The sequence below is a fragment of the Trachemys scripta genome, chromosome 9 (genome assembly GCF_013100865.1).
Source record: "Trachemys scripta elegans isolate TJP31775 chromosome 9, CAS_Tse_1.0, whole genome shotgun sequence".
NCBI classification, from domain to species: domain Eukaryota; kingdom Metazoa; phylum Chordata; order Testudines; family Emydidae; genus Trachemys; species Trachemys scripta.
This window is the reverse complement of record NC_048306.1, coordinates 51,845,269-51,859,733: the sequence shown is the minus strand read 5'-3', so window position 1 is coordinate 51,859,733 and position 14,465 is coordinate 51,845,269. Positions and strand designations below refer to the sequence as shown.

The window sequence follows — 14,465 nt, the reverse complement described above, 5'->3', positions numbered from 1 at the left end:
TTCGGGGAGCTCATCTGAGACGTGGGCGATCCCTGATCAAATCCCTTCTCCTCAGCAGGCAGAGGGGGGACTTGATCAGGGTCTCCCACATCCTGGGTGAGTGCCCGAGCCACCAGGGACATGATCCCGCCACTTAAGCACACACTTACCTAGAAGAAGGGCAGTAGTCAATGGAACTCTTCGCAAGGTTTCAGTTCAGCTTGGCTGGATCAGGGCTGAACAGGGAATTTTTCTGTCTAGCGCCTGGTCTAGGTCACGCTTACCTAGTGCTGCTGGGGATTGAATTGCCATTGCCGCTGAGGTCACTGGTGAAAAGACTCCTTCCTCTCACACCTCCAGGACAATCAATGCTGGAAGGTTATTTTTGTTCTCTGCCCCAGAGCTCACCTTGTGGTAGTTATTGGTCCCAGCCTGCAAGAGGAGCTGTTGGGTGGCAATCATCTTCTTCCGCCTCCGGCTCTCCTCCTTCACTCCCTTCAACTCCTCTGCCTGCTTGTCCAGCTCCTGCTTGGTGCGCTTCAGCTCTTCCAGGGTAGCCTGCAGCTGCTCCTCCTGCAGCGCCAGGCTGGCAGTCAGGTACTCCTGCGAGTGCAGCAGGTATTCAATGGTCAGCTGTGCCATCTTAAGGACCTTTAAGAGAACCGGGTCTATGGGCTGCTGGCAGTGCGGGCACTTCTCCGAGTCCAGGTTACAGAAGGTGACACTGGCAATGTTCTCTTGGAGCGTGGTCACGTCCAGCTCCCGAGCCACCCTTTCCACGTCTATGGCACTGAACCGCCTCCAGTCAACGCTGTCTCGACGGGACTGGAATTTGAAGGCGGGAATTCCACCTGGGTTGGCCAGCATGTTCCCAAAGACAATCCCACTAGCAGGGTAGCTCATGGAGGTGGTGTGCCCTGGCATACCCAGCCACTTAGTTCTGAAGACAGGCCAATGCAATGGGTAGTATGTATTTTGGGAGAAAGGCTGGAAAATAAGGAAAAAAGGCTGGTAGGTATGTTTATCGTTCTTCACACACAGAGATCTGCACTGAGCATGAACATCTACTGTGTGCAAACACAAAGCTACCTTTCATCTGCATACATTCAAATCTCTGTGATCCTAGGGCTGGCTGCAACATTTTATCAAAACATTTTTCAGAACAAAAAAATGGCTTGTTAAATTTTTGCAACAAAATTTCTGGTTTTGTTGGAATATTTTGGATTTTTGTCAAAAAAAAAAAAAAAAAAAAAACACAACCATCCCCTCCAATGGTTCTTTTTTAAATCATTTATTTATTTATTTTTGGGGGGATGAAAAACCAAACTATTTTTAGGAAAACTTTCTTCAATTTTTTGTGGTAATTAAAATACATTTTTACCAACTCTGTATAGAACTCACTCATATACTGAAGATGCACATACCAATGGTTTTTGCACATACATGTATGCCTATACAAAGTCAATGCAAACTGCTGTGCTCAACCCTTTTGAAAATCAGAGAACTTATTTTGGTGCCTAAATGTGTATTTAGGAGCCAATTTCAGAAAATCACATTTTAATATAATGGCCCTAGCACTCACAACTATACGCATACACATACCTACATTTACAAATACATATCTAATGTTCATACAAACACCTCTATACAGCACACCTATACACACCTAAAACATATCATGCAACCACAGTGTATGAATCCCAATAACATATGGCTATAACTACACTGTATACATAGACGCATACACATGCATAGAGACGCACATATCCATATAAACAATAGCCTATGTAAATAGAAGAGACTATTAGAAAATGATTCTCTGTGAGGAAATGGTATCGGTTTATTTTGTTAAATTCTGCAGGGAAATACATGTCAGCTACTGATATATTGAAGACCGAGCAATCACTAGATATGTGGAAAATCAACAGATGGTAACTATGCTGAATGGTACTTTTCAGCTTTTAATGCTTTAAAGTGGAAACTTTAAAAAGAAACCCATCCAGTTACAGCTGTTTAAACGTTCTGTCTCTCTCACACACATATATATACTGTGACAGACCCAGACCAGTGGGGTACAGGAGTCTGATAGAGGGCAAATATACTGGTCACTGGATGAGTAGTTTTCTGTTCCCTGAGTGACCAGAGCAGGGGCTGCACTAGAGTAATCAGGAACCTGCTAGAACCAGTTAAGGCAGGAAGGCTAATTAGGACACCTAGAGCCAATTAAGAAGAAGCTGCTAGAATCAATTAAGGCAGGCTAATCAGGGCACCTGGGCTTGAAAAAGGAGTTCACTTCAATTTGTGGGGCGAGTGTGAGGAGCTGGGAGCAAGAGGCGCAAGGAGCTGAGAGTGAGAGGTTGTGCTGCTGGAGGACTGAGGAGCACAAGCATTATCAGACACCAGGAAGAAGGTCCTGTGGTGAGACTAAGGAAGGTGTTTGGAGGAGGCCATGGGAAAGTAGCCCAGGGAGTTGTAGCTGTCATGCAGCGGTTACAGAAGGCACTATAGACAGCTGCAGTCCACAGGGCCCTGGACTGGAACCCGGAGTAGAGGGCAGGCCCTGGTTCCCCCCAAACCTCCCAATTGACCTGGACTGTGGGTTCTTCCAGAGGAGACGGTCTCTGGACTGTTCCCCAACCCACATGGTGAATCTCTGAGGCAAGAAAATCCGCCAATAAGCGCAGGATCCACCAAGATAGAGGAGGAACTTTGTCACACTGGTGTGAGAAGTGGGATCTTGGGGTGCACAGTGCAGCGGAAGAAGGAGGGTGATTTAAAAAAAAAAAGGGGAGAGGGTGTATTTTTTTTTTCACCACATGGATGATGTAGTGCGGGCACTGATACATGCTACGGCGGCCCAGCAGGAGGCTACCCGTGTCCAGGCAGCTGCCCAACAGGAGACAGTGTGGCTGCAGCAAGAGACTAATCGCCTGCTGATGGACCAGGCTGCTCAAGTCCGAGCTATGTTGCGGGAACTGGTAAACCAGATAAAGTCCCTTACAGAGCTGAATCGCAGCCATGATGGGACGTGGCTCATACGGGCCAGCCATTGGCTGCAGAAAATGACACGGGAGGATGATGTAGAGGCATACCTTATGGCCTTTGAGAGGACAGCCCTACGGGAGGCCTGGCCTCGAGATCAGTGGTCTGGTATCCTTGCCCCATTCCTGTGTGCGGAGGCCCAGAAGGCCTACCATGATCTGCCTGAAGAGGCTGCGGCAGATTACCCCCAGCTGAAAGCAGAGATCCTGGCCAGATCTGGGGTAACGACAGCAGAGCGGGCCCAGCAGTATCGCGATTGGAGGTAGCAGGAAGACAAAACCCCGCGGTCCCAATTGTATGACCTCATCCATCTCGCACGAAAGTGGTTGCACGCAGAGTCCCGGCGTCCGGAAGAGATCCTAGCGGTTCTGGTCATCGACCTATACATGAGGGGACTACCATCAAACCTTCGTGCCCGGGTAAGCCAGAACGAACCCTCCACCTATGACGAGGTTGTCGCCCTGGTAGAGAGGCGAAGGACAGCGAGGGAGCTGACCCGACCAGTTAAGGAAGAGGCACCCCGGGTTAAACTAGCAGCACCAAGCCCTAGAGTTCGGGTGACTGGGCCACCAGGAGGGCCCAGGTGGAAAAAGAGAGAGGCTGAAGGCCCATCAGAGGCCACAAAGAGTCGGAGCACTGAGGGAGAAGAGGATTGTGATGTTAGACTGCCCAAACCAAGAGACCGGGGAACGCCTAGGGCTCCATACAGATGTTATGCCTAGGGGGAGTGGGGACACATAGCTGCACAGTGTCCCAGTGCTGAGGAGCCTATGCAGTGTAACCTGGGGCACTGGGCAGATCCATGCTCCCTAATCCACCTTGTGGGGATCTCACTACCCCCACATATGTATACCAGACCAGTGAAACTAAATGGGGTAGGGACCACGGCACTGGTTGATTCAGGGAGTGCTATCAAGCTTATCTCAGGGAAGCTCGTGAAGCGTAGTCAGCTGCTGCAGGCTAAACATACGGGGATAATATGTGTCCATGGGATAGTTAGTTACTACCCCACCATCCCAGTAAAAATTGAGATCCAAGGGAACACTACTGAGGTAGCAGCCGGTGTAGTCCCTAAACTCCCATACCTGGTGCTCATAGGGAGGGACTTCCCAGGGTTTGGAGACTTACTCCCAGTAGGGGGATTGGAGAAAGATGGGGACCCTAAAATGGATGAGGCATCCACAGCAGACTGTCAACCCCCAATCTTCTCTGAAATATCCCCAGATTTGTTCTCCACTCCCAGACAGGGTAGAAAGACAAAAAGGGAAAGAAGGGCAGCTAAGGCCTTGGGAACCCGAATACTGACCCAAAGCCAGAGGGTCGCTCTTGTAGGTAGGCGGACCCACGCAGCTGAAAAGGTGGCCACGCAGGAGATAGAAGCACCTGAGTCTGAGTCCCACCCTAATGCTGCTAAACCAGTAGAGGCAACAGAGATTGGGCCCCTAGATCTTGGGCAGATTAGCCCCGGGAGAGGAAATTTTGGACGGGAACAGGCAGAAGACCCAAGGTATGACAACATTAGGAAGGAGGTGACTGAAATAGATGGGGTACCCATGGAAGGGAAAACCCAGGGACCAGGACCCTACTTCATAATGAAGAAGGATCTCTTATACCGGGTTGCACCAGTACAGGTATTGCAGAAGACTGGAAAAGGGCAAATATAGTGCCCATCCATAAAAAGGGAAATAAAAACAATCCAGGAAACTACAGAGCAGTTAGTTTAACTTCTGTGCCAGGGAAGATAATGGTGCAAGTAATTAAGGAAATCATCTGCAAACACTTGGAAGGTGGTAAGGTGATAGGGAACAGCCAGCATGGATTTGTAAAGAACAAATCATGTCAAACCAATCTGATAGCTTTCTTCGATAGGATAACGAGTCTTGTGGATAAGGGAGAAGCTGTGGATGTGGTATACCTAGACTTTAGTAAGGCATTTGATACGGTCTCGCATGATATTCTTATCGATAAACTAGGCAAATACAATTTAGATGGGGCTACTATAAAGTGGGTGCATAACTGGCTGGATAAGCATACTCAGAGAGTTGTTATTAATGGTTCCCAATCCTGCTGGAAAGGCATAACGAGTGGGGTTCCGCAGGGGTCTGTTTTGGGACCGGCTCTGTTCAATAGCTTCATTAACAACTTAGATATTGGCATAGAGAGTACGCTTATTAAGTTTGCGGATGATACCAAACTGGGAGGGATTGCAACTGCTTTGGAGGACAGGATCATAATTCAAAATGATCTGGACAAATTGGAGAAATGGTCTGAGTTAAACAGGATGAAGTTTAACAAAGACAAATGCAAAGTGCTCCACTTAGGAAGAAAAAATCAGTTTCACATATACAGAATGGGAAGAGACTGTCTAGGAAGGAGTACGGCAGAAAAGGATCTAGGGGTTATAGTGGACCACAAGCTAAATATGAGTCTACAGTGTGATGATGTTGAAAAAAAAACAAATATGATTCTGGGATGTATTAACAGGTGTGTTGTGAGCAAGACACAAGAAGTCATTCTTCCGCTCTACTCTGCTCTGGTTAGGCCTCAGCTGGAGTATTGTGTCCAGTTCTGGGCACCGCATTTCAAGAAAGATGTAGAGAAATTGGAAAGGGTCCAGAGAAGAGCAACAAGAATGATTAAAGGTCTTGAGAACATGACCTATGAAGAAAGGCTGACGGAATTGGGTTTGTTTAGTTTGGAAAAGAGAAGACTGAGAGAGGACATGATAGCAGTTTTCAGGTATCTTAGAGGTGTCATAAGAAGGAGGGAGAAAACTTGTTCACCTTAGCCTCTAAGGATAGAACAAGAAGCAATGGGCTTAAACTGCAGCAAGGGAGGTTTAGGTTGGACATTAGGAAAAAGTTCCTAACTGTCAGGGTGGTTAAACACTGGAATAAATTGCCTAGGGAGGTTGTGGAATCTCCATCTCTGGAAATATTTAAGAGTAGGTTAGATAAATGTCTATCAGGGATGGTCTAGACAGTATTTGGTCCTGCCATGCGGGCAGGGGACTGGACTCGATGACCTCTCGAGGTCCCTTCCAGTCCTAGAATCTATGAATCTAGGGGCAGAAGGTACAGCAGATCCTAGTACCTCAAAAACACCAGAACGCTGTATTAAGTCTTGCTCATAGTTATCTTTTTGGGGGGCATTTGGGGGTAGAGAAGACCCTGGCACGAGTACTACGATGGTTCTTCTGGCCCGGAGTACGTGAAGAAGTGCGGAGGTACTGTGCCTCCTGCCCGGAGTGTCAGCTGCACAGTCCCCGTCCCCACTTGAGGGCACCTTTAGTACCCCTTCCCATCATAGAGGTCCCCTTCGAGCGAATAGCCATGGATCTAGTGGGACACCTGGACAAGACAGCTCGGGGCCACCAATATATACTTGTTGTTTTGGACTCTGCTACTCGCTACCCAGAAGCCATCCCACTGCGGAACACGGCCTCTAAAACTATAGCCAAAGAGCTGGTGGGGATCTTTGCCTGAATGGGGCTACCGAAGGAGATATTAACCGACCAAGGAACCTCATTTATGTCGAAGCTAATGAAGGACCTCTGTACGCTGCTCCATATACATACCCTGAGAACTTCGGTCTACCATCCGCTGACTGATGGGTTGATAGAAAGGTTTAACCGAACCCTCAAGGCTATGATAAGGAAGGTGGTAAGTCGGGAGGGGAAGGATTGGGATACCCTACTACCCTACCTTATGTTCGCTATCCGGGAGGTACCACAGGCCTCAACTGGGTTTTCCCCCTTCGAGTTATTATACGGGCGTCACCCCGTGGCATACTAGATATCACCAAAGAGATCTGGGAAGAGGAACCCAATGAGGGGAGAAATATAATAGAGCATGTAATGCAGATGCGAGACCGGATAGCCCGGGTTACCCTTATTGTATGGGAACATTTGGAGAAGGCACTGGAGGCCCAGCGAACCCATTACAATCGCCAGGCAAAAGTGCGACACTTCCAACCAGGGGATCAGGTTATGGTGTTGGTACCCACGGCAGAAAGCAAGCTTCTGGCCCAATGGCAGGGGCCCTATGAGGTGGTTGAACCCGTGGAGGAAGTAACCTACAAGGTGCGGCAGCCAGGGCGCAGAAAACAAGAACAGATTTATCACGTTAACCTTCTGAAACCCTGGCATGCACAAGAGGCATGCACAACAGTCCAAAAAAACCTAACCCAGGAAAACAAGCCTTCCAAACAGGTGAGAGTGTCTCCCGATTTAACACCAGACCAGAAGAATGAGGTGTCTGAGATGATCTTCCAGAACCAAGATGGGTTCTCCACAAAACCGGGTCGAACAACCGAGACATATCACCACATCGTCATGAACCCTGGGGCCAGTGTAACAATGAGTCCCTATCGGGTGCCAGCGGCAAAAAGGGAGGGAAAAAAAGCAGAAGTAAAAAAAATGCTGGAGTTGGGGATCATCGAAGAATCCCATAGTCAGTGGTCCAGCCCAATCGTGCTGGTGCCCAATCGTGCTGGTGCCCAAACCTGATGGCACCACAAGATTTTGCAATGACTTCCGGCAACTAAACGAAGTATCCCAGTTCGACGCGTACCCCATACCTCGCATAGATGAGCTAGTGGACCATCTGGGTAATGCCCGGTACTTGACTACCTTAGACTTGACAAAGGGGTACTGGCAGATTCCCCTTGCAGAAGACGCAAAAGAAAAGACTGCGTTATCTACACCAGAGGGTCTTTTTCATTATACTGTCCTCTCTTTTGGACTACATGGGGCCCCAGCTACCTTTCAGCGCCTCATGGACAAGCTATTACGCCCACATAACAGTTATGCTGCTGCCTACTTGGACAATGTGGTCATTCATACCCCAGTCTGGGAAACCCACCTGGAGAAGGTGGAGGCAGTCCTTGATACCTTCAGGCGAGTTGGCCTTACAGCAAACCCTGCCAAGTGCGCTGTAGGGTTTACAGAGGCCAAATATCTTGGCTATATTATGGGTAAAGTTTTGGTAAAACCCCAAGTGAACAAATTAGAGGCCATCCAAAATTGGCCCCGACCAAGTCGCAAGAAACAAGTCCAGGCGTTCCTAGGTGTGGTGGGGTATTACCGATGATTTATCCCCCACTTTGCCACAAGGGCAAGCCCCCTGACAGACCTAGTGAAAGCCCGTGGACCTGATCTGGTGAGATGGTCTGACGCAGCAGAGGAAGCATTCACAGACCTACAGACTGCCCTCTGCAGTAACCCCGTACTGATAGCCCCTGATTTCACCAAGGAGTTTATCCTGCAGACGGATGCATCGGAAGTAGGGCTGGGGGCCGTTCTATCACAGATGGTCGGGGAGGAGGAACACCCAATTCTATAACTCAGTCAGAAACTCCTTCCAAGGGAACAAAAATATGCAGTGGTGGAGAGAGAATGCCTCGCTGTAAAATGGGCCATGGAAACATTGCGCTACTACCTGCTCAGGCGCAGATTTGTCCTTGTGACCGACCATGCCCCTCTTCAATGGATGCAGCGGAACAAGGAGAAGAACACATGGGTGACCAGATGGTTCTTATCCCTCCAACCTTTCCAGTTCCGTGTGCAACACAGAGCAGGGAGCCATCATGACAACGCCGATGGCTTGTCACTTGTGCACTGTCTGGCGTCCCAAGCTGCCCAACCCCTTGGCGTTGAGCAGGGGGAGGGATATGTGACAGACCCAGACCAGTGGGGTACAGGAGTCTGGTAGAGGGCAAATATACTGGTCACTGGATGAGTAGTTTTCTGTTCCCTGAGTGACCAGAGCAGTGGCTGCACTAGAGTAATCAGGAACCTGCTAGAACCAGTTAAGGCAGGCAGGCTAATAGGACACCTGGAGCCAATTAAGAAGAAGCTGCTAGAATCAATTAAGGCAGGCTAATCAGGGCATCTGGGCTTTAAAAAGGAGCTCACTTCAGTTTGTGGGGCGAGTGTGAGGAGCTGGGAGCAAGAGGTGCAAGGAGCTGAGAGTGAGAGGGTGTGCTGCTGGAGGACTGAGGAGCACAAGCGTTATCAGATACCAGGAGGAAGGTCCTGTGGTGAGACTAAGGAAGGTGTTTGGAGGAGACCATGGGGAAGTAGCCCAGGGAGTTGTAGCTGTCATGCAGCGGTTACAGGAGGCACTATAGACAGCTGCAGTCCACAGGGCCCTGGGCTGGAACCCAGAGTAGAGGGCGGGCCCGGGTTCCCCCCAAACCTCCCAATTGACCTGGACTGTGGGTTCTTCCAGAGGGGAAGGTCTCTGGACTGTTCCCCAACCCACATGGTGAATCTCTGAGGCAAGAAAATCCGCCAATAAGCGCAGGACCCACCAAGATAGAGGAGGAACTTTGTCACAATACACACACACACAGTTCTTCATGGTAGCACACATTTCTGACTGCTTTCAAACACCACATGTTAAACAGATACATTGATTGTATTTAAATATTGCAAAATTTTTGATTTGTGCCATCCACAGGTCAAAAACACTTTTTTTATGTTACCTAGCTCTGACTTAAATCTAAGTTATTCCATGACACAGTGTTTGGTCATTTTGTGTCCTAAAATACAGACATACATATTAGAGCAGTTAGATAACCAGGCTTAAAAGATATTTTAAAAATCTGTAAATCTCTCTATATAGTTTCAAGGAATCTTTCTCATTAGCCTCCGTAGCTAGAAATTCTGTTGAGGGTTAATATCCACAAACTGTAAAATGTAACCAGTATTTAACCATTAAAATCAGGACATCTGTTACAGGATTCTGAAATTCTGCCCTCAGTGTTATACAATCATCCTGAATGGGATGGGATACCTGCTATTCTATTCCTACAGAGAAGTTATTTAGAAAAATTGCCATTTATAAAATGTTACATACCATATTTTCAGATCAACTCTGAACACCAAGATGACTGACCACAGAGAGTTGTGTAGAGCAACAGTGTGTTACTAGGTGTGTCACATGCAATAGTAACTAGATGCCTAAGGGTGGCCTGTTGTAGACTTATACCGCAGCCAGCCTGAGATCTCCAGGTGGTTAAAATAAACATGTGACAATTTCATTGTCTGAAATTGTTTGAGGGTGCAGGGTGCCTGTGTCTGATTCAAGTAATGAATAGGGCCAGGAAACGGAGTGAGAGTTTATGCAGATCTGGGTACATTTCATGAATGCAGAGCTCTATCAGATTTTTCTGAGCTTCTGCTCAGGCTGAACTCACAAAGGAAGATAAGGCAGCATTTGTTCACAGCCTTTAGCACACTTAAATAGAGATTCATGGGCCACATTGTCAGCTGATGTAACTCAACATGGATCCGTCCCATGTGTTTCTCCTGAGTTGTGCCCAAGGGGGTAAAACGGAGTGACACAAGGCAACAAGGAGAGGGAGCGTCACAAACAGCCCGGCTGAGAGAACTCGGCCAGAGTTCTTCCCACTCAGAACCCCCTGAAGCATAATCTATCTATCCTGGGTGTGCATGTCCTGGGCCGGAGCCCGCGCCTGAGCCTGATCTCACCTACACCTAGTTAACACAGGAGAAACCACATGGACGTCAATGGAGTTGCCCCTCATTTGGACTGGTGTCAGCAGGACGAGAATTGGTCTGGCTACGACTAACGCTGAGACACTTGTCCTGCATCCAAGGAACACAGAAAATGGTGAACTTGCAAATCAGCTACCTGCATGCTTTTGTTACAGTTGTATCTCCCCAGTAGTTCTCCAGAGGGAACAGTGTGCACCTGGGCAACATACTTCTGTCTACAATTGAATTATTTGACAGAAAATGGGATAGGTTTGTTTCCTACTTCATAGCTTTTCTGGAAGTGAATAAAAACCCTTTAAAAGCCCATCCTACGCAACCTGACTTCGTTGGGATAGAGATGGCAAGTCGGGTTGCCAGGCATCTGGTTTTCGACCGTAACGCCCAGTCGAAAAGGAACCCTGGCCGCTCTGGGTCAGCACTGCTGACCGGGCCGTTAAAAGTCCGGTCAGCAGGGTCCTGGGGCTAAGGCTGGCTCCGTGCCTGCCCTGGCTCTGCGCTGCTTCCAGAAGCAGCCAGCATGTCTGGCTCCTAGGTGCAGGGGTGATCGGGGGGGCTCCATGCGCTGCCTCCGCCTCCAGTGCCGACTCTGCAGTTCCCATTGGCTGGGAACAGTGGCCAATGGGAACTGCAGGGGCAGCGGGCGCAGGCAGCATGCAGCGCGCAGAGCCAACTGGCCACGCCTCCACCGAATGGCTGGACATGCCGGCTGCTTACAGGAACAGTGTGGAGCCAGAGCAGGCAGGAAGCCTGCCTTAGCTCTTCAGCACCGCTGACCGGAAGCCGCTTGAGGTAAGCCCTGCCTGGCCAGAGCCCACACCCTGAACCCCCTGCCCCAGGTCAGAATCCCCTCCCACACCCTAACTCCCTCCCAGACCCCGCACCCCCACCTGCACTCCATCCTCCTACCCCAGGTCGGACCCCCTCATGCACCCAAACTCCCTCCCAGAGCCCACATCCCAACCCCTTGCCCCAGCCCTGAGCCCGCTCGTCCACTCCAAACCCCTTGGCCCCAGCCCAGAGCCCCCTCTTGCACCTCAAACTCTTCATCCCCAGCCCTGCCCCAGAGCCCGCACCCCCAGCTGGAGCCCTCAACCCCTCCTGACCCCAATGCCCTGCCCCAGCCCACTGAAAGTGAGTGAGGGTGGGGGAGAGTGAGCAACAGAGGGAGGGGGGCCTCAGAGAAAGGGTGGGGACTTTTGGAAGGGGCAGGGCAAGGGTGTTCAGTTTTGTACAATTAGAAAGTTGGCAACCCTAATGGTAAGGTTCCCATGACTAATACCCGGATGCACCATATTTCTGGCCTGTGGAAGTAATGATTGCTATTCATTGTTTAGGATTTGCACTGTGGTAGCGTCTAGAGGCCCCAGTTGAGATCAGAACCCCAGTGTGCCAGGCACTGTGAAAAAACAGCCACAAACCCCAGCCCTGGCTCATAACAGTTAATCACAAGCTGAAATTAACCAGCCAACTGCTGTCAGTTTTCAGTGTCCTGCAGTGAAACATCTATTTCACTGTTACTGTGACAAACAAAGGGGGGGCCTGAGAGCGGGACTGTCATGCAATGTGACATGCAATATGATCTGGGGACGGGAATGCTGAGCAGCGCTCTGTGAAACAGAAACCTGCAGGGATCACTTCTAGCCTTGGGTTATCAACTCCTGTTATGGTTGCCTAGGTAATAACAGTGTCGAAAGTGCCCTGTACTGTTTACATATAGCAAAGGTAACCACAGGGCTGCTGCAGAAATACAGAATTATAGAGAACACAATGCTCTATGTATTACATATATTTATAGTATTTTAGAGAGCGTGAAAGAAAGAGTGAATATAGTCCTGCTGGTGAGGAGATGGGGAATCAGTCACTTCAGGGAATAAACTGATCACTGGTCGGGACGCGGGACAAACAAGGAAATATCGGGACGTCTGGTCACCCTAGTCTACAACTAGGTTTGGAAAGATTAGATTTTTATCGGTAAATGTCGGCAAATGTTCATTTCACTGTACACATACAAACCAACAAAAATATTTCCATAGGTAATAATCAAAATATACAGGAAGGCAAAGGAAGAAAAATGCTGCTTGAGAACTTCTTAGGCTCTGATTTAACAATATTTATGTTGTATATTGTGATATGATGTTTGACAGTTTGTTTTAACAATTAGAAAACTAGGGGAAGGCTATTGGAGGGGCTGAGGGCCTTCCCCCTCCTCTTACTTATTTGTATTACCAAAGCACCTAGGAGCCCACAGTGCTAGGTGCTTTACAAACCCACAAGGAAAAGGCAGTCCCTGCGCTAGGGAATTTACAATATAAAGATTATTTAGTTAAGGTGTGTAAAGCACTTTGAACATGCAAAGGGTGTAAGTAAGTGTTAAGAATGATCAATTATTATCGAATCTTCCACCAGCATTATTTCCTACCCCTCCATTCCCATTTTCACCTCCTATCTTCCCCCCGCTATCTGAGCATTCTAGGGACATTCTGGTTATTTTGCTGGCCCTTTTTTCCCTCCTTAAAGGCACTCGAGCTGTGGGGAAGACTAATGCACCCCATTCACACAGAGGAGCCAGTAGCCTCTCCCTCCATCCCCACCCCAACCCCGCTTATTTGGAAATTTGTCCCTTGGAAAAAAAGTTCCCAAATGCTGGCAGTTGTATTCTCAATCCTCACTCTAGGGCTATCAGCTGGCCAGTATTTGACCAGCCTGGTCATTTTTTAAAATAGATTTGCCAATTGACAGAAAAATAATTTAATCTGCTGGGTTTTTTTACGTGGGTCTAAAGATTTGCATTATTCTGACAATACACTGGGATATGTAAAAGTGTCTGTGTTCAGCTAGAGATACTGCCGTGTTCCCACTTCCATGGTTTAAGTGATAACAGATCAAAACTGTTGAAAAGAGAGCAGCTGTCTGCCCACCAACACACAAGCGCATTGTGTGAGGGAGAGAGGGTTTGAGTCACAGGAGAGTGAGGAGACTTGTGATGTTATCAATCTTACCTATATGTGTTCTCTCTCCAGATACTATAAATGGCTGTTGAGGTGGGGTATTGTGGAGTTGCCGTTGGGGTTGCAGTGGGCTAGCTATAAGGGTGCTGGGGGGTTTGCATTTCAAAGGTGGTGACCTCACCTCATTCAGGCAAATCTCCCACTGGCTACAGAACCAGATGATGGACTTCAGGATTTGGGCCCTGGTTCAGAAACAGCTTAGCAGGCTAACAGCCCTCCCCAAGACCCGGAGTGAGTGACAGCAGTGTGCTGGCGTCCCCTGCTTTCTTGGCAGGGTCCTCTATTGCATGCCTGCTCCAGACCTCCCTTCCTGGGGAAATCACTGGCGCACACACAAAACTCTCTTTCTCCTGGACAGATGCAACAGGAACACTCTCTAACTGCTGGAGCAAGGAAGGGATTCCGTGTGCAGATCTCAGGTCTAATGGGCTGGTTGTAAAAAATGCCCCATCGTCTGCAAACTTAGCACACAGCCAAGTGGAGGGGGAAGGGGACATGACACAGCAGCTAATACTTAACCAAGCGGGACCTCTGCAATACTTCCTTTTCCAATGCATGAGAGCGAACAGAAGCTCTTTCCAACTAGACACAGTGTTTCTCAAGGATCGGTCCGAGCACGGCAGCAGTCCCTGAGATCTCCCTGACACAGTTTAGGAAAGCAGCAAGCTGGTCCCTGGTATCAAAAAGGTTGAGAAACACTGGCCTAGAGCCCTCCTCCGAGCTAGACTTTTACATACAGTATTTATTACTCGACCGGCCAGGAGAGACTGCAGATCCAAGCCCTAGGACACAAGAAAAGCAAATTCTTACCTGTCCCCAGAGAGGAAGAGTTTGGAAAGAGTCTAGAAAGGTCGGCTTGGAGCGATGAATGCAGAGGGTTAAAAAGTGGTTCCTAACACAGAGGGGCCACGCAA

At 48.7% G+C, this 14,465-nt stretch overlaps 1 protein-coding gene across 1 annotated transcript in view; it reads right to left on the bottom strand.

Moving 5' to 3' along the window:
* Window positions 1-14,465, bottom strand: part of DZIP1L (DAZ interacting zinc finger protein 1 like) — a 44,613-nt gene extending 30,148 nt beyond the window's left edge. Inside the window, exons 1-2 of the mRNA XM_034782221.1 lie at window positions 14,362-14,465; window positions 388-966 (exon numbers count right to left, since the gene is read on the bottom strand). Of these exons, the coding sequence (XP_034638112.1) occupies window positions 388-903 (516 nt within the window). The 5' untranslated portion in view covers window positions 904-966; window positions 14,362-14,465. The remainder of the gene's footprint in view (window positions 1-387; window positions 967-14,361) is intronic.